At 48.5% G+C, this 21160-nt stretch overlaps 3 protein-coding genes across 4 annotated transcripts in view; 2 read left to right on the top strand and 1 right to left on the bottom strand.

The window, feature by feature from the left end:
* The first annotated feature begins 16 nt into the window (after positions 1-16).
* abraxas1 (abraxas 1, BRCA1 A complex subunit) lies at positions 17-4888 on the top strand. 2 transcript variants are annotated; one of them, XM_086152866.1, is made up of 9 exons: positions 17-498; positions 2264-2354; positions 2436-2472; positions 3245-3311; positions 3382-3557; positions 3663-3782; positions 3850-3934; positions 4214-4325; positions 4436-4888. In XM_086152866.1, the coding sequence occupies exons 1-9, from the start codon at positions 418-420 to the stop codon at positions 4654-4656; spliced, it is 990 nt and encodes a 329-aa protein (XP_086008992.1). In that variant the 5' UTR covers positions 17-417; the 3' UTR covers positions 4657-4888. The 2 variants fall into 2 exon arrangements, with proteins under 2 accessions (XP_086008992.1, XP_086008991.1); XM_086152865.1 differs by having other exon boundaries at positions 19-498; positions 3382-3584; positions 4436-4884.
* An 84-nt stretch (positions 4889-4972) lies between these two features.
* mrps18c (mitochondrial ribosomal protein S18C) lies at positions 4973-6107 on the bottom strand. The gene is made up of 6 exons (XM_086152867.1): positions 6025-6107; positions 5839-5891; positions 5674-5757; positions 5505-5562; positions 5361-5420; positions 4973-5239 (listed from the first exon to the last, which is right to left on the bottom strand). The coding sequence occupies exons 1-6, from the start codon at positions 6083-6085 to the stop codon at positions 5160-5162; spliced, it is 396 nt and encodes a 131-aa protein (XP_086008993.1). The 5' UTR covers positions 6086-6107; the 3' UTR covers positions 4973-5159.
* Positions 6108-6332: 225 nt separating this feature from the next.
* The window catches only part of helq (helicase, POLQ like), a 20866-nt gene continuing 6038 nt past the window's right edge, over positions 6333-21160 (top strand). The window contains exons 1-14 of the mRNA XM_086152860.1: positions 6333-6935; positions 7049-7218; positions 9410-9917; positions 10080-10258; positions 11488-11688; positions 11762-11834; positions 12740-12837; positions 14323-14421; positions 14603-14748; positions 14823-15062; positions 16407-16548; positions 17192-17296; positions 17371-17578; positions 19091-19248. Of these exons, the coding sequence (XP_086008986.1) occupies positions 7063-7218; positions 9410-9917; positions 10080-10258; positions 11488-11688; positions 11762-11834; positions 12740-12837; positions 14323-14421; positions 14603-14748; positions 14823-15062; positions 16407-16548; positions 17192-17296; positions 17371-17578; positions 19091-19248 (2313 nt within the window). The 5' untranslated portion in view covers positions 6333-6935; positions 7049-7062. The remainder of the gene's footprint in view (positions 6936-7048; positions 7219-9409; positions 9918-10079; positions 10259-11487; positions 11689-11761; positions 11835-12739; positions 12838-14322; positions 14422-14602; positions 14749-14822; positions 15063-16406; positions 16549-17191; positions 17297-17370; positions 17579-19090; positions 19249-21160) is intronic.

Here is a 21160-nt window from a genome sequence, read left to right as displayed (position 1 = left end):
TTTGATTAGCCCCGCCTGCCAGCTCTGCCTTAGCCCCGCCTTGCTTCTACTGCTACCTCCCCTTACTAGCTTCGCATTAGCTCCCCATCGAGTTGGCTTAGCCCCGCCTGCTAGCCTTCCTCGCCTCAGTGGATAAGGCAAGGTTGGTTAGGCTTAGCCCAGCTAGCTCTCCCTTAGCTCTGCCCGCTAGCTCCCCTTTAGTTCTGCCCGCTAGCTCCCCTTTAGCTCTGCCCGCTAGCCTCCCCTTAGCTCTGCCCGCTAGCTCCCCCCAACTCCGCCTGCTAGCTTCCGCTACCATGTTCGCCGGCGCGAAAACTGCGTTGAAAAACCGCAGGATTTTGCAGATTTCTCCCCGCTGCGTTTCACCGGCAACACAGTAAGGCGCTTCCAATCGAACCGGGACTGTCGACAAGCGGCATGGCGGAGCTGACCGTCCGGATACCGGGCATCCTGCTCTCGTCCCTGATGTTCCAGCATCTTAACAGCGACTCGGACGTGGTGAGAATTTTTGAATCCTTAAGTATTTTCGTGGCTGCGGGCTGCGTGTTTGGCTAGCTAGCCACCGAAAACTTGGCTGAAAAAAATCCCCACGCTGACAAATGACTTACTTAAAGTTTGTTCCGTTTATTCTATTATTCAATTGTTAAAATAATGATACGTAATTCGGAGCGGTGGACGCATATTTCCGCTTGAATTAAAGCACAAAGCATCTGAACTCCCTGGAAGTTGGTTTAACCCGAACATGAGCGAGCTGCCTTTGGGCCAGATTCCGATCAAATAACTGCCAGTTTTTTAAAAAACATAAAATGTCACGGAATTCATTTGAAATGTTCACCAAAGTTGAACTTAATATACTCGACCAATCCACCACTAGATGGTGCCACTGACAACAAACCGGCGTCTGATTCGGCCTCGAAAGTACCGGAAGTGACGTAGGCAATGTTATTGTCCGTGTCAAAGCACAGTGTAAAAGTACTACATTTAAACATATTTTAAATATGTTCAATATTATTTATATCATATATTTAAGAGTTCTTTCTATATTATATTTATATATTATATTATATATATATTATATTAATATATTTCTATATTATTATTATCTTATATACATATTTACATATTTCTCGGTCATTTTCATATCACCCTTCATGCCACCTGCACTATGTCTATAACTCGTCTGTCAATTTATTTTTATTCTGTACATACTCCGAGACAGGAGCTCTCATTGCGAAATTTCACTGTTGCTGCACAATGACAATTAAAAATCTAGATCCTGAAAAAAATTAAAAAAAAAAAAAGTACAGCATAATAGTACACAAGTGTAGTGACGGGATGATGATACCTCAAGGAGTGTATTGACACACTACACAAACTGTGTCGGCACTGTATTGATATTGTAGTTATAAAATCATTGCAGGTAAAGAAATTCCTTGTTTGTGTAATTGCTAAACTGAGTTGGTGTGTAAAATATAGCAAATTTGAGTTACAAATCAGTTACAATGTTTAACTTGTGTACACATTTTTGTTAACTGTTAAATCATATGAAATAAAAGACAAAAAAGTGATTACTTCATGAATTTTTATCGAGGAACAAAAGATGGGGAGTTTCTTTGCTCCAAGGCAATTTTTCCTCTTGGACACCAGCTCCCTTGTCTTTCAGACCCGACACTTCACCTACAATAACATGAAAAGTTAATTTATCTGGAAACAATTCAAACCTCTTACCAGAACAGGGTAAAAACTAAGGTGGAGAATTGCATTCACTTGTTTAAAAGATGGACACACTATCGCATGATTTTGAGATCAGGATCTCGTAATTACGGGGCTCTTGAACTGACTGTCACATGATAACTTGATAAACCAATAAAGTGAGTGCAATGCTCCACTGTAAAAAAAATAGTATATAACAGTAAACAATGCTCAAAGGAGAAAAAGATTTACCTTGTTTGGCGCCACGAGATCAAAATTATTCCATTCCGAGGAAAACTTCTCAGAACGATCCTTAATTACACAAACTACATCCAACAAACCCACGACATGTTGATACAGTTTATTTCCTTATAAACACACTTTGCACATCCAAATGATACAGTTCCTGTATCGGTCACGTGATTCTTTCTTAAAGCCATAAACGCATGTGCTGACGCTCCAGCGTCGCTCGTCCCATCACAACACAAGCGTGTATTTCCCCCTTACTATGGGATATAGTGCTTACTCTTCATGGTACTTTGTCCTAACGTGCTGATGTTTCTCCATCCAGGAGGGCCTTCTCCTGGGTGAGACCACGATCGAGGAGCAGAGCACCATCAGCGACTCACAGCCGGACCGAGTCCGCATCCAGGAAACGCACTGTGAGTTGCCCCGCGTGGTCACGTGACCCTCTCCGGGGTTCAACACACACTTATCGTCATGGTTGCGTTGGTTCTCCGCAGACGTCCAGAAGCACGTTCCCTGCCGCAGGCTGAACATGTGAGTCCCGACGGGGAGACGCCTCCAGGATGATCTAGGGTAGCTTAACCTGTGGGTCAAAGGTCAGACTGTGGCCTTGTTCTCCTGCCTGGGTTCCCTCCACATTCTCCATCTCCAGTCCAAAAACATAGAAGACTCTAAAGCAGTGGTTCTTAACCTTGTTGGAGGTACTGAACCCCACCTGTTTTACATGCGCATTCACCGAACCCTTCTTTATTGGATGGAGGATCGGTTCGTCGATGGGTACAAAGAACAGGCGGAGTAGCCTTTTCATGGAATCTGGCTCCCTTCACCTTGAATCCAGCAAGCGCTATGTTCTTGTAGCTCCCATCTCCATGCAGCTGAAGGAAGAATTCCCTTAGTTTTGCCGGTGCCGGACTAGAATTGCACATCTTGTCTTTGCAAATCATGCAGTTAGGACATCAATCACGTTCCGTCATACATGTGAATCCGTATCGTACGTGTTCTTCCGACCGCTTTCTTTCTTTGCCCGACATAATTAGTATGAAGGGATTCAAATATTAAGAAAGAAATCACATGACGCACCATCACGACAGTAACTACAACTGAGCGCGCCAAAATCCCCGCAGCACGGATAGGCCGAGCTACGTAGCGTGATCACCTGCGGCCGGTGATGTCATCACCAATGTGTGTCTCGACCTCCGCCGAACCCCTGGGGTTCGATCGAACCCAGGCTAAGAACCACTGCTCTAAACCCTGACTGTGCTGCCCTGTGCCTGAGGTGTCCGTGTCATGTGACGTGGCTCCACAGGTTCTACAACGCCGTCGGCGACGTGGACCTGAAGGCGCTGGAGGAAACCCTGGGCGACCACAAGCAGGTAGGACGTTTTGTCTGCTGGAAAGCCACCAATCAGAGCCTCACACCTTGACAGGGGTGTGTCTTCACAGCCCAACGTGATTGGCTGGTACCGCCAGCGCCGGAACTCGGAGCAGCGGGTGACCTTCAGGGAGCAGCTGGTCCTCCGAAACCTGAGCAGAGCCCTGTCCAGCCCCCAGGTGGTCCTCTTGCTGCTCACCGCCGGACGGGCCGCCGCCGCCGCCGCCGACTCCACCCACCGCACCGAGTATGCCGCCTTTGTCGCCCGTGACAGGTTAGCGGCGTGCAGGGATGGCGTTCACTGTGATGTCACCAGTCCGGGCCCTTAAAAAAAAAAATGGTGTTTTTGTAGTCGTTTAGTACACGTCCAGGTGTGTGTGTCCAACCTGGGCGTGGTGGACCAGCTGGCCTACTGGACGGCGTCGTCGGGCTGCTCGGCGGCGGGATTCAGCCGCACCGTGAGGAAGCACAGGTGAGGCGGCGGCGGGCGGGGCTGCGCCCGACGTTTGACTGACGCGTTTGCCGTCTCCTCGCCGCAGCTCCAGGTTCTTCGCCGCCGGCAGCCTCCCGAGGGACGTCACTGAAGTCAACAGGATGAACGAGTCGCTGCAGGCCGAGCTGCAGGTAGGCGTGCGGACGATGTCACTTCCTGTCCGCATACCACCACCTTCCCGCCGCACTTGACTCGCCACCTGATGTCATTTCCTGTCCGAGGCCAGAGCCGCGTCATTCGATGTCACTTCCAGTCCACGTGCAGGCCTCACCTCGCCGTGTGATGTCACTTCCTCTCGAGTCACGGCATGATACTACTTCCTGTTTGAACACCACCCTTGCTCCCCTGTGTGATGTCACTCGTCTGAACACACCTCATGATGTCACTTCCTGTCCTCTGCGCCCCCTCAGAAAGCGTGCAGCGATGTGGTGGAGAGCGAGCGGCGGGTGGAGGCGCTGGCGGCGGACGTGGCAGCGTTGAGACGGCGAGCCGGCGAGAGGAAGCAGAGAAGGCACATGACAGGTATGGAGAGTCTGCTTTGTGTAAGAAAGGTCTATGTGACGCTTGACAGCAACACACTGAATGATTGACGGACGTGATGTGTGTGTGTGTGTGTGTGTGTGTGTGTCCAGCCTCCTGCCGTCCTGAGCCCGACACCAACGGTTGCCTCCAGGAAGCCGTCAGACGCCTCTTTTCCAGCTCGCCACTCTTCCTCTCCCAGACGCTGACGCTGGACGCCTTCCCCGTCAACGCCACTCGCCGCCGCCGCCTCTCGTCCCCCAACACCCGCCGCAGGGACGCCGTCGAAGTGGTTACCGGGAGGGAGCGCCAACGGCGTCGTTTAAGGACTTGACGCGGCCAAGGCCACCTTGTTGTTGGACGTTTTTGTTTTCACTACATTAAAAGCGGTGGCTGGGGCGTCATCGTGCGAACACCACTCCAGGGTTCTCCCCTCCCCGACAGCACCTAGAACTTGAAATGTCATCAGGATGGCAGAAGAACCTCCTAGAACCATCTAGAAAAGAGTTCCTTGGCTGAAGCTGCTTCTTTATGCCTTCAGCTCTCTACTGCCCCCTAGTGGTCAGATAGGGTTGAGAATTTTGAAATAAATGAACTGAAATACAAAAAAAAAACTCTTTAAAACAAAGCTTTTATTCACACTTTTAACATTTTAACACACAAAAAAAGATAAATATCTGCGTTAGGAGGCGGGGCTGACTGAATGGGTCAGCTGTCAATCAAAAGGAGACGTCCCAAACAATCACCCTCTTGACTCGCACCTATAAATTCCACGAAGCCGCTGGCTGTTTCTGGACCGGGATTGGGGAACGTGGGTGTCCTCCTTAGGGAACGCCGTCAGGAGTCCGTCTGCCGCACGCCGCAGATGTTGGGGTCCTTCATCAACTGGGGGTGTTTGTGTGTGACGGACATGAAGCCTGCGGGGTAAACCATCACACGTGGGATCAGTTTATGACACCGCAAGATTGTTTCTTTACTCAAAAGTGTCGTCATGGACATTTTACGAGAAAAAGTGAACCAATGGGGGGGGGGGTTTACCCATGGAATGAGCTCTCTTCACAGCCTTGGAGACCTCCCTCTGCTTGCGTCCGCACAAACCTGCCCAGAAAACACACACACACAGTTTTAATGAATGGTTTCCACTCATCCAGCCAGTCACTGGCTTGCAAAGGTGACGCTCACCTGTGATGTGCCTGCCGTAAATCCTCCCGGTGTGCGGGGAGATGAACTGGGACAGCAGCTGAATGAGGGGGAGAGATCATTTTTTTCAGTGTTGGGTCGCCTCCTGACCTTTGACCTCTCGAGAAATGCCCGACACACACAAACACGCCTTACTGTCACGGGAACTCACCTGGATGTTCTTGAAGTCAACGGTAATGTCGCAGAGGATGCATCCTCTCTGCGGCTCCTTGTACGGGTTTTCCATCTTTACGAGCTTCGCGGCGGGGGGGGGAAACAAATGTTCTTATGAAAGTTTTCTAAAACAGTATTTTCATTGCGATCTTACTGGACTTACGACGTCATCTTTTCGTGGCGTCTCATCTGCCGCGGCGGTGATGCCTCTCAGACCTAGGAGCGTTAGCATTAGCATTAGCAGTATGTCCTGCGAGCTGACGAGTTAACAAGTAAAATTAAATGTGTCCCCTCAACATGGCATTCTGTGTCTTAACAATAACACTTTAAACCGCAACTCCCGACTTACTTGAGTTTCTTTGCAATGTAAATGCGGGTTTTAGCTGCTGCAGTCTTCTTAGAGCAAACATTTTTGACCTTACACCATGCCGGAAAATGCCAGGAAGTACTTCCGGGTCATTTTAAATTCAACTTTTTTTTTTTTTTTTTGTACTTTCGCTGTTAGAGCTGTTAGGGCTGTAATATGAAAACTTTGAAAACAGGGATATTTTCGAATAATTAAAATATGAATTGATATATTTTAGTCATTTAGAATATAAACCCAACACTGTTGGTTATGACGTCTACCGGAAAAGATTCGAAAGGAAAGGGGGTCACGATAGAAATCGGACAGTGACTGGTGTATTGTCTTGCTACTATTTGATAATTTAATTTATACTTTCGAGATGAGTCAATAATTATTTACGATGCGTTGATTTTATTGCTGCTTTTTTGACAGGCGTATTGATTCATCGTTGTGTTTTATCTGCGCGTGTGATGTTTGTGTTCTTAGCATTAGAGCATTTAAAGGAAATTAGAATTAAGTCGTATATTTCCTCAAATTGACACCGACACCATTATATTATCCGGTTGTTTGGACATTTTTGGGGGGCGGTACGGGTGAAGTAAAGCTGGCAATGGCTGTTTTGCTAGCCGGTGAAGGCAAAACAGGAAGTGACCGAGGGGTTACCTATTGACCTGATGGTCATGTTGACATATTTCAAAATGTGTAGCAAGCCGGGCGATGATGCTCCTCTTCACTCGACAGCTGCTAGCATTTACCGCTCGTTGGAAAATGAATGAAAATAGATGGGTTTTACAGATTATCACGCCCCCCTTTTAATTGTTAGGGTTTGCCAAGGACAGTTTGCGAGCTGACGGACGAAATAGCTTCGAACCAAACACAGTGGAGTTTGGTAGCTAGCAAGTGGGCTCCCACAGGTTTGTGTTTCAACATAAACACGTTAAAACGACGGTGCTGCAACTTGTGAGTCGGTAAATTGTAACCACCTGCTTTCGGTGTGTGTCTGTGTGTGTGTTTTCGTGAATTTTAGACGCGGGGCGTGGAATGAGCGCCGGGCAGCCGGAGCTCCAGGTGAAGCGGAAGTGTAGGAAGAGGTCGCGAAGTCACCTGACCCCGACCCGGAAGCTAGGACCGGAAGTGCGGCGATGCGCCGACATCCGGGGACTCAGCAGCGTCATGACGGATGGAGACACTGTGCAGGTTGGAGGCCCGTCGCCTAAAAACTTATGGAAAAATCCAAAAACAAAAAAATATAATTCCTTGTGAACTACCAAGTTAAATACATGCTATATAATATTCTCCTTGCAGGTTTTTTTTTTATTTTTTATTTTATTTATATGTTGATTTATATAATTATTTCCTTTTATTTTCGTTTTTGTCTAGCACTAAACATTTCTCACAAACCTTTAACAATGTTAACTTCTGATTACATACAGAATGACTGTCCTTATGTCCTTTGCTTCCTCATCCCCGGTTGTTTCATTCAATTCTACCTTGCCATGTTTATTTGTACATGTGTATATTTGTTCTGCTATTTGGGTTCAATAAAAAAAGAAAAAAAAAACAACTCCAACCACAAAATATTACATATTGGGCAATGTTTTGTTTGGCAAACTAAAGCTGTTTTTAATTGCCCAAAAAAAAAAAACTTGAACTGCAGGTTGCTTAAGGGAAAAAAAAATTAATTAAAAAAAAAAAATGGTTGGGGGCCCGTCTGATTGGCTGTTGGATGATTTAATTTTACAGAAAACGTATTCCCTAGACGTCAAAACAAAAAATATTTTAAATAAATTTGATAAGGAATCGATTGCCATGCCGAAACACCCCCAAGGCAAAAGAGACCCACTTCAAAATTATGAATGACACCTACCATCTAAGGAATTATTGAGGGTATTATTGAAGATAATATTTGTACCTTTTGTGAAAACAACATTGAAACCACTGCCCATATATTTTTCTCAAGCGAAACTCAAAACTCAAAAATGGGTTAAAGACAATTTTCCATTGTCACCAGTTTCCTTCTCAAGAGATGACATAACATGTGTTTTACTTTTAAGCAACAAAAGAGATGAACTCTTTGTCAATGTTATTTTAGGCCTGGCCAAGTTCTTTATTCACAAAAACAGAATGCAAAAGTGTTCCCCCAATTTTACGTTCTTTATAAATGATTTTAAATTATATAAAAAAATCCTTAAAACTTATGGAAAAATCCGAAAATCAAAAAATATGCAGTTTGATGTCTGAGATTCCTTGTGGACCACCAAGTTAAATACATGCTATTTTCCCCTTGCAGGTTTTTATTTTATTTTATTTATATATTTATTTATTTAATTGTTTTCGTCTAGCATTAAACATTTCTCACAAACCTGTAAAAAAAAAAACAACTTTGAGTTATTGAGTTTCCTCTAATTATTTTTAGTGAAGTTGCAATATTAAAGATGAATTCCCACTGATTTTTTTTTTTTTGTTATAAATTACATTTTGCACTCATTTTTGGTTCACGCTCTGCTGATTTATATGAATGTGATCTGCATGATCTTAGGCCATTTTCATGCTGAAGGAACTTTTTGTGGTTTCTTAAATTTTTTTTGGGGATCCGGGCTATTTCCTTGGTGCACTCGGATGGCAGAAGAACCAGGGACCGTGGACCTCACCCCCTGGAACCATTGAGCTCCTACTCCGAGGCAGGGGCTTTTTGTGGTTTCCATAGGACGTAGATGCTTAGTGGACCTCCAAAGCCACTGCCGTTATCATATATCTTCTTGGGGACTGCGGAGTGTCATTCTTAAGAACCGCCGTGGTCACTGGTCAGATGTTTTCATGGGATAAAACGGACAGAAGCAGCGAGAAATGGAGCATGACGAAGAGGTCCAAGCTTGCAGAGCGCCATCAACATTGTGGCCGGAATGAATTAGCTTACAGCTAACAGGGAGGCAGTGCAGGGAGAAGATAAGACACTCCAACCTTCAAGTTATTATTCCATGAACACCGTGAAAGCTTCTGCCTCCACGTTGTCCTTGTGGTTGTCCTCTTTTTCTTCGGCGGTTTGTTTTGGGGCGTGGAGCTGAAGATGCACGTCACCCTGGCTTCTCTAAAAGGAGGAGGCTACTTCCTGGAACCAAACTTGTAGCTTGACAGTTCCTAGACTTCTCTGTCCTAAAGTAGTGTTTTATAATTTATTTACATCTAGTTGGAATTTATTTTTAAGAATGCTCTAGGTCTTCTGAGGTCCTTTTGTGAATTGTCTTTTTAGCTAGTTTTTGCTCATTTTGTTTTTTTTTTTGTTTGTTGCCTATTTCACGGGATTTCTTGCTAGCTTAATTTTTTAAAAGTGATTCAATTTGGAAAAATTAGCAGGTCACTAAAGTGCACTCCCTGTCTCGATGCTCAGTACTGCAGCGATAGCGAGGACCTGTTCGGGGACTACGACAGCATCCTGGGGGACAGTTCATTTGTCGCCAAGTTGAACGACGCCGAGGCGAACGAGCGGCAGCAGTGTCAGGATGCTCGAGGCGACCTCGAGGACTCCACGCCGGACGATCCCAAGGAGCGTGTCCCGTCCAGCCAGCTGGAGTTCCAGGCGGAGTCGGATAGTACCCGGCCGCCGGATGGCAAGCGGACCTCAACCCCCGCCGGGAAGCAAAAGCGGAAATGCTCGGCGGCGAGGCGGAGCGTGAGCGACCAGCTGAAAAGGACAATGCTGTGCAACGCCACCACCCCTGCCGCCTTGTCCCGCTCACTGGCACTGAAGGAGGCGGTGCTGTTAGAGGAGGTGAGCGCGGCAAAGGAGGCGGTGGCGGCGGCATCCGCTCACATCACCGACCTAGGGCCCTTCTTTGGCCTTCCCAGCCGGGTGAAGGAGCTGATCTACAAGCTGAGGGGAATCAAGAACCTCTACGGTGATGCACCACACAGTAACACCCCTGTCGTACTCCATGAGGAATTTTACTTCAATATTTCCATTCCACTCTCCACTTGGAGTCCACTTGCAGGTTCAAGTTAGCTAGCTGGTAGATTCGCAGCTCAAACTAGCTAACAGTCCCGTGGTTGCTGTCTTTCAGAGTGGCAGGAGTCGTGCCTGAACCTGGAATGCGTTCAGCAGAGGAGGAACCTGATCTACTCACTCCCCACAAGCGGTGGGAAAACCCTGGTCGCCGAGATCCTGATCCTCCGGGAGCTGATGTGCAGGAAGAAGGACTGTCTGTTCATCCTGCCGTATATCTCTCTGGTGCAGGAGAAGGTATGTGGTGACTTTGTTTTGTTAAATAAACATCAACAGAAGGGGACCCAGAGTAGAGCCCTGTGGGACGCCCCCAATGTACAACCAAAGTTTAGGTCTCTTCCAGAAGTTTCGCCGAAAGCACAGACAGTCCATTTTTTTGGGGCAGTGGGTGCGTCATTTTGGCATGGCGACCAGCCACAGGGAAGGGACAGGTGTCGGTCTTTCGGCTGGAGACGACGGACCCTTTGGAATCCAACAGTAGACACAACTTTCTTAAGTGTAGCCTAACGTGGGGTAGAAGTCCAGATTAAGCATACGTGTCTCAGAAAGAGAATCCAGTGTGTTCATGCAATTAGCTTGTGCTTATACTAAATGTGGTCTAGAACCTCTTCAGGAATGAGACAGTTTCTTGGTCCATTGGGACAGCAGAAGAACCAGGGACCCTGGACTTCAGCTCCTTGCACTCCAGCTCTTACTCTTAAGCAGGCTCTTTGCATAGGACCGACAATTTGCGAGGTGATTGGTAGAATTCATAAGCCATACCCATTACAAGAAACTTCTTGAGAACCACTGGGGGTACTATCCTGGTCACTGCACAGATGTTTTCTCGGGACTAGATGGACAGAAGAAGTGAAAAACGGAGCAACCAAGAGGCCCAAGCTCTTGTGGTCTGCTACGCCTCAGAAGGGTTTCCAAGGCTCGCAGAGGAACATCTACATTTTGGTCATTTGAGCTCAAGGGGCACATGCTTGTGTTTCAGTCCCTACCATGGTCGCAAAACTAAAAAGTTTCCCCCCGAGGAGTTGTGTTCCTGGAATGAAGCTCGAGCCGGGCAGTTCGTGTAACTTTGTCCAAAAGCGGCTAATCAGTGCCCGGTATTAACAACGTACTGTTAGCACTAGCCTCTACATTGTAACAATGTTTTCTGCTACCTGCACCTTTGTGCGATATGGGGTACTCTAAGACTGTTTCTCTGCGTCTTCACGTGTCTCAACCTTATTTGAATTTCATAACTATACCGTTCCTTATCTGTTTCCGTGGAAACGTTCAACAAAATGGACTCGTCAAGCAGGATTCTAGCGCAGACGCTTGCGTCACCACTCCGAAAACAACAATAAAAGGTTCCTCTGGAGGAGGCTACTTCCTGGACCCAAATTTGAGCTGTGCAGTTCTTCGAAATTTCCTGTCTTAAAGTTTTAAAAGCTCCAAAGTTTATACCGGTACGTCGTCTTCTTTGCACATGGCAGGTCCGTGGGCTGGCGAGCTTCGGCCTAGAGTTGGACTTCCTGGTGGAGGAGTACGCCGGCGGCAAGGGCAAGTTCCCGCCAGTGAAGAGGAGGCAGAAGAGGTCACTGTACGTGGCTACGATTGAGAAGGCCCACAGCCTGGTGAACTCACTGATCGAGACGCAGAGGCTGGACAACCTAGGGCTGGTGGTGGTCGACGAGGTCAGAGGACGGCTGCGAGTGGCGCTACCCACTCTGGAAGGTTCTCGCCTGACAGTGTTTTGTTCTTCTTCAGCTTCACATGCTGGGGGACGGCAGCCGAGGAGCCCTGGTGGAAATGACTCTGGCTAAAGTTTCTTACCTTAGCAGTAAGTTGCCGTCGCTCCTCTTGACTTGTCAGGTCTGATTGACGTAGCTTAGCGCAGCAGAGGCCCAGATATCGCTCCTTCTGGCCACTTGGCCCTGCTCTTCCGGGGGGGAATCCTGGAACAACTCACAAGGGAGGGATCCTGAAGAGATGCCCGATGCTCCTCATGCATCCTGGATAGCGGAACTCCTCATCTTATCTCTAAGGGAGAGCCCGAACACCCGGTGGGGGAAACTCATTTTGGTCACTTGTACCTGTGATCTGGTTCTTTGGGGTCGTACCCTAAGCTGCTGACCAGAGGTGAGTGTGGGAATGTAGAACCATTGGTGACCTTCTTGACCATGACAGAGTCCACATCACTGCTGATGCTTTGCCATCCCACTCCATTCTTGAACAAGAACCCAAGATACTCGAACTCCTCCACTTGGGGTAGGATCTGACCCTGGACCATGAGAGGAGCACTACACCTTTTTTTTGGCTGAGGACCAAAGCTTCCACAGATTTGGAAGTTGCTGATTCTCATCCCGGCTGAGAAACTGCTCCAGTGAGAGCTAGAGGTCAACAAGACCACAGCATCTGCAACGAAGCAGAAACCCAATCCAAGGGTCACCAAAACGAATCCCCTCGACACTCTCGTTGTGCTTCGAACTTCTGTCCATCAAGCTTCCATCAGCATGGTCGAATGCCATCTCCGCCCCCACAAAGCACATGTAGCTTGGTTGGGCAAACATCTGTGCACCCTCTTAGATCCTGCTGAGGGTTTAGAGCTGCTCCATCGCGACCAGGAAGAGTCACCTAGTGTTCAGGAGGTGTAGTTGCACCTGGATGTAGACAGTCAGCAACAACCAGGGATATAAATGTCCGCCTTGCGCCGCACCTCTTAAAGAACCGATCTTCTGGTTTCAGAAGGGACTCAGGTGATCGGCATGAGCGCCACCCTGGGGAACATCGAGGACCTGCAGGCGTTTCTTGGGGCGGAGAACTACAGCAACGACTTCAGGCCCGTGAGTGACCTTCTGCTTGTGGATGCATTTGGGACCTGAGGGTGATGGAAGTGCATGATCTTTGTAGCATTGACATTCTGGGGGAAAAATGTCCTTCCGCTTTCTCTGAATGGCTTGAGTTAAGTCAGATGTTACTTATGTGGTCCCAAATCCCAACCCAGTGGTCTGATGACACTCGGAGAAGGTATGGACCACCCTCTTTAAGGGGATCTCCAGAAACCCAGTACTGCCTTTTAGTGGGCAAGAACCTCGAACAGATCCCTGGGAATGATCTATTATTGCTAATAGAAGTTGTGCTAATAGTTACATTGTTGCTACTAGCTTGCTAATAGTTAATACTAATAAAAAAAAAACAACACTGGCGGCTACGCTACAGTAGATGTAGTCACAAGCCCAGGGACTCGGTAGAAGATGTGAGCTCACTATTTTGCACTGATGAAGAGACATGAGTGGTATGCGAGAGATGTATCATGGGCATAGCTAGCCCAGCGCTAACTGTAAGCTCTTCTCAAAAAAGGAAGGTTTATAGCCGATCTTAAAGAAAGAGAGGGTGTCCACCCCCCCACCCTCGCCTGACGGAGATCTGAAGATGGTACCACAGAACCTTCTTTCTTTCTCCATACATCTTCAGGCTCCTTCAGGGTTAGCAGCAAAGATCGGCTACAAGCTAAAAGAAGCAATTCGATGGCAGTTATAAGAAAAGAATATCATTCTAAATGAAAAACAAGCTACTATGTTAGCGAGGAACATACAAGTGAGGGTACATCTGGGGCTTGTTGATACAGCAAGTTGAACTTTAAGCCTAAAGAATGTAGGAACAAGCAAAAGAAGCTAAAAGACTGCTGAAAACTTTCAATGTAGCCTCAGGAAGCAGCTGGGGGCTAACAAAGAGGAAAGAGGCAAAGAGCGGTAGGGTTACATGGAAACAGCATGCTAGCCTGTTAGCTAAAAAGCAAATGAAGCATGAAGATTCGTCCAAGGCAATAGCTAGAATTCTACATTCCGTTATATGAGATAGCAGAAAGCAAGAGGAAGCTAAAATGTGAGCTTCTAAATTTTTAGAATGTCAAATGTAAGGTAAAAAGCAAAATAAAACCAGAATCTAAAATGAAGGCTAACAAAATTAGCCTGAAGCTAAAATACAGGGTAGAAATTAACAACTGGAAGCTAATGAAAACCAGAAGGTAAACGTGAGCTCGAAGCTAAATGAAACATCCATGAGCAACAATTTAAAAGGAAGTTAAAATAAACTTCTAGAAAACATCATGGAAGCTAAAAGGACTTGCTAAAATATTAGCTAAATTTGAAGTGGAATAGCAAGAGCTGGCGAGGAAGAGCCATAAGCATCGCGTGAGCAGCAGGCTAAAAGGCTGCAAGCTCAGACGTGAAACCACAAGAGCCACTTCGCTTTTAGTTCCAGCCAAAGATGAATGTCTTTCTGACACTCGAACACAACCGGGATATTTGTTCCTTGGGTGTCTGCAGGTCCAGCTGAGGGAGTTTGTCAAGGTTTTTGACACTATCTACGAGGTCGACCCTCGGGAGGAGGACTGCTTCAGGTTCTCCCGAGCCCTCAACTACAAGGTGGAGACCCAAAACTCTGTGTTATTTGTGTATTGACCGACCAAAGTGAAGAAGGCAGAACTGCTCTTTCATTGTCTTCTCCATCAAGCATGACTATCTTTAAGGCAGTTGATGCTATTGTCCTTGTTGCCGTACCCTTGGAGTTGTATCTAAGTACTGAACCCTCTGCCTCGCTCCCCAGTACTCCAGCTCCATGGAGAAGACGGACCCAGACCACATCATCGCCCTGGTGACGGAGGTCATCCCGGGCAACTCCTGCCTCGTCTTCTGTCCAACCAAGAAGAACTGCGAGAACGTGGCGGCGATGATCTGCAAGTACCTCCGGGAGTGAGTGCAAGCAGCGTAGGCACCGCCTCGCCTCGCCCTGCCGGCAGTGGCCTTGACGTCCTGTTGTTACACAGGGACTTCCTTCGGCACAAGGAGGCGGAGAAGGCGACTCTGCTGCAGGAGCTGAAGGAGGCGGGTCACGGCTCGCTGTGCACGGTGCTCCGTAGGACAGTGCCGTTCGGCTTGGCGTACCATCACAGTGGGCTGACGGCCGAGGAGAGGAAGCTTCTGGAGGACGCCTACTCCCGCGGTGTGCTTTGTCTGCTTGCCTGTACCTCCACGCTGGCGGCTGGCGTCAACCTTCCCGCTCGCCGGTCAGCCATTTTGTCTCATGATCGCACCTTTAGTTTCTCTTTTATGTTCATATACAGTTTCTGTGCGAAGAAGGAGTACTACAGCTGCGGTATTTACTTGGAGAATGTTGACGGAGAAGGTCAGAGGGAGCTACATTGGCCTTGTAGATCCAGAAGGGAGGGAAACTGATTGAATGAGGACGTCTGGAGGGGCAGAGAATTATGTTAGGGTGGTGCAGGACATGTATGCGAGCTGTGAGACGGTGGTGACGACACTACATGCTAATAGGCGACATGATACAGTAACAGTTTTAATGTTCATAAAAGAAACACTAATGGCGGATGCCTGGCTAGACCTTGCAGTAGACCGAGCCACGCCCCTTTGGGAACCAATGAGAGCCCAGGGAGAAGATGTTCGCTATCATGCACTTATGAAGGGACACAAGTGCACATAGGATAGGAATAGGCATCATAGGATGCCACTTAGCAGAGTAAACCAATTTGCAGCACAAGCAGGTGCTAGGCTAGCACTAACTATATTCACAGTTGTCCGCCCGCTTGAATGAAGATAGGTGGATGGCTCCATAGAAGAGGAGCCCTGTATCTGAATGTTACGGCTCCCGGCTCTGCTTCTGGAGACTCTAGGGACCACAAGTATGACAAAAGAGTTCTAGGTGCCGTCGGGGCTACATCGGGGACCAGCTCTGAGCTTCTTCTTGTTTCCTGTGGGGATGAACAGGCTGGCAGATGAGGTCAGACGGGTACCTCCAAGGACCGTGGTCTTTTCAGATGATATTATGATCTGTGAGCACATGGAGGAATGTCCAGGGAGGTGCAGGAGTGAAGGCTAGCTGCAGCAAGACAGAATATATGTGTGGAGTGGAACAGTGAGTCCACAGGGAGTGGTGGAGGATTCTAAGTACCGTGGGGTCAACAGTCCAGAGCGATGGTCGGGGTGGAAAAGAGGTAAAGAAAAGTGTGCAAGTAGGTTGAAATGGGCGGAGAAACTGGTCAGCCAGGTCTGGAGACCCCGAGTAGACTGGAGGCAGAGCTGGAGGCAGCAGGGATGAAGATGTGGAGCTCTACTTTGGGAGCGAGGAAGCCGGGGAGGATCAGGAACGAGTCCATCGGAGGGACAGCACATGATAGGTGTTGTGGGGATGAGATGGCTTGGACATGGACGGGGGAGGGACGATGAAGATCTGTGCCGAAGGGGACAAAAGGGACAGAATCGATGGAGGTTCTTCTAATGACTGGATCTTTGTGTGCGATGAGTGACATCGCTCCACCTTCGTCCAGTTCTTACCGGACGTTCAATAAGTCGATCAATAAGCTGACAGACCTCCGCCCCCTTCGTGACCTCAGGGTGATCCTGCGCTCGCCGTACGTGGCTACCGAGTTCCTGAAGAGGAGTCAGTACAAGCAGATGGTGGGTCGAGCCGGGCGAGCCGGGATCGACTCGGCGGGGGAGAGCATCCTCATCCTGCAGGACCGGGACAGGGAACAGGTGGGTCCGCGACACTACGACTCCCAGCATGCCGTGCTGCCGCTGTCAACCCATTTCCGTGTGGAGCAGGTCTGGACCGCCACTCTTTTAGATGGCTTGCAGAAAGACCGGAGGGTATGATGATTACTAATAATACCAGAAGTGCTAACTGCTACATGCTAATTGCTGACATAGGCGACGGATGCAGGCCACGCCCCCTCAGTAACCAATGAGAGCCCAGGAACTCTTGAGAAGATGATCACCATCATGTGCCGATGAAGGGACGCAAGTGTAGACAGGATAGGAATGAGAGAGGTGCAGCATGGGCTCAGCAGAGTAAGCCTGTGACAACCTAAGTAGGGGCTAGGCTAGCGCTAACTATATTGACCACCACCCCTGAGTGGAGATCTGTAGATGGTTCCACCAAAGAGTGGCTCGGTAACTGAACATTCTGGCTACCAGTTCTGCTTCTGGAGACTCAAGGGGCAACAAGGAGCCCTGCGTCCCTGGAGCTGACCAGGTGGTGGCCAGAGACCCCTTTTAGATGTAGGGCAACCTGCTGGTGTAGAAGTTAAAGCTCTGAGGCTTCAGGTTTCCTTGGTAACTTCCTGTTTTGTCCTTGCAAAGGATTCCAGGTTGAATTCTGATGTTTGGCTCTTCCCAGGCTAAAGCGCTAGTTAGCACCCCCATTGAGAAATGCTACAGCAACCTGCTACACGATGATGCCAAAGGTCTCCTGAGTCTCATCCTGTCGCTGGTTGGCTTAGAGGTAAGGCCCGGATTCCGCCCCCCCTACGTCCACATCCGAGGAGGCACTCTCATCGCCACCGTGTTCGGCTGCAGGTCACCACCACGCTGCAGCAGCTGAGGGACTTCCTGCACGGGACGCTGCTGCATGTGCAGCAGCAGCAGCTGTGCGATGGAACAGCACTGTGGGATGTCGCCCTGCGCTGCATCCAGGAGCTCAAGGACAGAGGTCTCATCGCTGCGACCTCTGGGGCCCAAGAAGAAACCCTGCGTGTCACCAGGATTGGAAAGGCTACCTACAAAGGTACAAGAACCCTGACGGAATATTAGCATACAGGGATAATGAACTGCAGGGACTCGTAAAGATAGAGCTGACTACTCATAGTCCCAGAGTGTTTGTCAAACATTAGTGGCAGAAAGCCACTGCTATCGATACACTAAAGCTAATGATAACGTTAGCGAGGAACCTTAAGGGTACTTGATAATTGCGTGGGATGCTAACAATCTCGCAAAGGCATTGGTTGTGAAACTCAAGTTGTAGGATGCTACAGCTTTCAGTAACTTGAGTGTGGAATCACAACAGTACTTGCTCAAAGCGAGGTATGCTAACAGTCCCGCTATGGGATTGTTTGCTAAACAGCTTTAGTAACCGTAACATTGATAGCAATAGATGCTCACAGTCTCTCACAGACAGTGTCTGTTAAATGCCTCGGGACCCGTGGCAGTAATTTTTCAATGTTAGCATTAGAAAGCTAGAGCTGTAGCAACGGCAGCTTAATCAAGGCACAGTAACAGTACCTGATCATAACATGGGATTCTAACAATCTTGCACGGGTAGTGTTAGTTAAATGTAAGTAATGGAATGCTACAGCTTTAGCAACGGAACTGCAATGGCACTTGATCATAGCAAGAGATGTTTGAGAGTTGCTAACAGTCTAACAAGGGGAGTGCTTGTCAAATGTTAGCTGTAGAAAGCTACAGCTTTAGCATTGGTAAGCTTACTTTTCTAGAAGAACCATAATGGTACTTGATCATAGAGATGCTAACAATCTCACAGAGGCAGTGTTTGTTAAATGTTAGAGGTAGAAAGCTAGCGCTAACTTTAGCAAGGGACCCATGTGATCCCATGACGTAGTGCTGGAGGATTGGTAGCTTAATCGAGGAACAGTAACAGTACCTGATCATAGCAGGGATGCTAACAATCTCACATGGACAGTGTCTGTTAAATGTTAGCAATAGAATGCTACAGCTTAAGCTATGGTAATTTTACCTTTCCAGAGGAACCATAATAGCATACACTTTATAGCAAGAGATGCTAACAGTCTTGCACAGTTCGTTCGTCAAATGCTAGCGGTAGAAAGCTTGAATTGACTTTAGCGAGGGGCCCTAGGCGGTGAATGTTAAATGCTAGCAATTGAAAGCTACAGCCTTAGCAACAGTGACTTTACATTTCCAGGGGAACCATCAAGGCCCTTGATCATAGCAGGGATGCTAACAATCTCACATGGACAGTGTCTGTTAAATGTTAGCAATAGAATGCTACAGTTAGCAATAGAATGCTACAGCTTAAGCAGTGGTAACTTTACCTTTCCAGAGGAACCATAATGGTATACACTTTATAGCAGGCGATGCTAACAGTCTTGCACAGTTAGTGTTCATTAAATGTCAGCATTAGAAAGTTAGCGTTACCTTTAGCGAGGGACTTGAGGAACGTCGTAGCGCCGCAACGCTTTAGCGTCGTGAAACGGTGACTCCGGCGCCAGGAAGCGACGCGTCCTCCGACGAGGCTAATGCTAACACGGCGTCTGGTCCTCAGGCTCGGTGGAGCTGCTCCACAGCGAGCGTCTCTACAAGGACCTGAGCCGCGGGCTGGACGCCCTGCTGCTCAGCAGCCCCCTGCACCTGCTGTACCTGGTGACTCCATACGACATGGGGGACCAGTGCACTCCTGATTGGATGATCTACTACACACAGGTGGGAGCACACACACACACAGCCACACACACACACACATACACGTACACACCAGTGAGGGCGATACATACACAGGTGAAAGCACACACACAGGTGGGACGACACACATACGTGGGAAGACACATACAAACACACACACACACAGGTGGGAGCACACACACTCGCACAAGTGAGAGGGATACAAACACACGCAGGTGCAAAGGGCTACACACACACACACACACACACAGGTGGGAGGACACAGGTGGGAAGACACACACACACACACACACACATATACATAGGCGAGGGGGAGAGACACATACACACACTCACACACAGGTGGAAGCACACACACTCACACAAGTGAGGGGAATACACACACACACACACACAGGTGGGAGCACACACACTCGCACAAGTGAGAGGGATACAAACACACGCAGGTGCAAAGGGCTACACACACACACACACACACACACACTAACACACACAGGTGGGAGGACACACGTGGGAAGACACACACACACACACACACATATACATAGGCGAGGGGGAGAGACACATACACACACTCACACACAGGTGGAAGCACACACACTCACACAAGTGAGAGGGATACAAACACACGCAGGTGCAAAGGGCTACACACACACACACACACACACACACACACACACACACACACACACACACACACACACAGGTGGGAGGACACATGTGGGAAGACACACACACACATATACATAGGCGAGGGGGAGAGACACATACACACACTCACACACAGGTGGAAGCACACACACTCACACAAGTGAGGGGAATACACATACTCACACACACACACACCAACACACAGGTGAGGGGGATACACACACACACGCGCACACACTCACACAGGTGAGGGGAATACACACACACACAAACACAGGTGGGAGCACACACATTGGCACAAGTGAGAGGGATACACACACGCAGGTGCGAAGGGGTACACACAGACACACAGGTGGGAGGACACACACACACATATACATAGGCGAGGGGGAGAGACACACACTCACACACAGGTGAAAGCACACACACAGGAGGGAGCACACATGCAGGCACACAGTTGAGACAACACACATACGTAGGAAGTTACAAATACACACAGGGGAACACACACACACTGACACACAAGTGAGAGGGATACACACAAACGCAGTTTCGAAGGGGTACACACACACACAGGTGGGAGGACAAACACAGACACGCAAATATACACAGGCGAGGGGGAGACACACACACACACACACTCACAGGTGGAAGCACACACATATACACACAGGTCAGGGGGATACACACAGGTGGCACAAGTGAGTGTGCAAACACACACAGGTGCGAAGGGGGACACATGCCGGCACACACACACTCACACACACATAGATGAACGGACACACAGAAACACACACACACACACAGGTGAGGGGAATATACACACGCACACATACACAGGTGGGAGCACACACACTCGCACAAGTGAGAGGCATACACACGCAGGTGCGAAGGGGTACACAAACACACACAGGTGGGAGGACACACACACACACACATATGCACAGGCGAGGGGGAGACACACATACACACACACACACGCACAAATACACAGGTGGAAGCACACACTCACACAGGTGAGGGGAATACACACAGGTGGGAGCACACACACTGGCACAAGTGAGTGTGCAAACACACGCAGGTGTGAAGGGGGACACATGCCGGCACACACACAAGCACACACACACACACACATAGGTGGTCGGACACACAGACACACACACACACAGGTGAAAGCACACACACAGGAGGCAGCACACATACAGGCACACAGGTTGGGCGACACACATACATGGGAAGACACACACAAACACACACAGGTGGGAACACACACACACACTCG

Source organism: Fistularia commersonii, chromosome 9 (genome assembly GCF_037954325.1).
Source record: "Fistularia commersonii isolate RoL2024-O1a breed Wild chromosome 9, RoL_Fcom_v1.0, whole genome shotgun sequence".
In the NCBI taxonomy this organism is placed as follows: Eukaryota; Metazoa; Chordata; class Actinopteri; order Syngnathiformes; family Fistulariidae; genus Fistularia; species Fistularia commersonii.
This window is presented reverse-complemented; position numbering and strand designations above follow the sequence as displayed.

What these genes read in the sequence shown, in the direction of transcription:
- abraxas1 (XM_086152865.1), top strand. Translation starts at nt 418, where the DNA reads ATGGCGGAGCTGACCGTCCGGATACCGGGCATCCTGCTCTCGTCCCTG. An exon ending in CCGCATCCAGGAAACGCACT is followed by an intron (nt 2,355 to 2,435) that starts GTGAGTTGCCCC and finishes GGTTCTCCGCAG; the next exon opens with ACGTCCAGAAGCACGTTCCC. An exon ending in CGCACCGTGAGGAAGCACAG is followed by an intron (nt 3,783 to 3,849) that starts GTGAGGCGGCGG and finishes TCCTCGCCGCAG; the next exon opens with CTCCAGGTTCTTCGCCGCCG.
- mrps18c (XM_086152867.1), bottom strand. Translation starts at nt 6,085, where the DNA reads ATGTTTGCTCTAAGAAGACTGCAGCAGCTAAAACCCGCATTTACATTG. An exon ending in TACATTGCAAAGAAACTCAA is followed by an intron (nt 5,892 to 6,024) that starts GTAAGTCGGGAG and finishes TAACGCTCCTAG; the next exon opens with GTCTGAGAGGCATCACCGCC. An exon ending in TTGACTTCAAGAACATCCAG is followed by an intron (nt 5,563 to 5,673) that starts GTGAGTTCCCGT and finishes CCCCTCATTCAG; the next exon opens with CTGCTGTCCCAGTTCATCTC.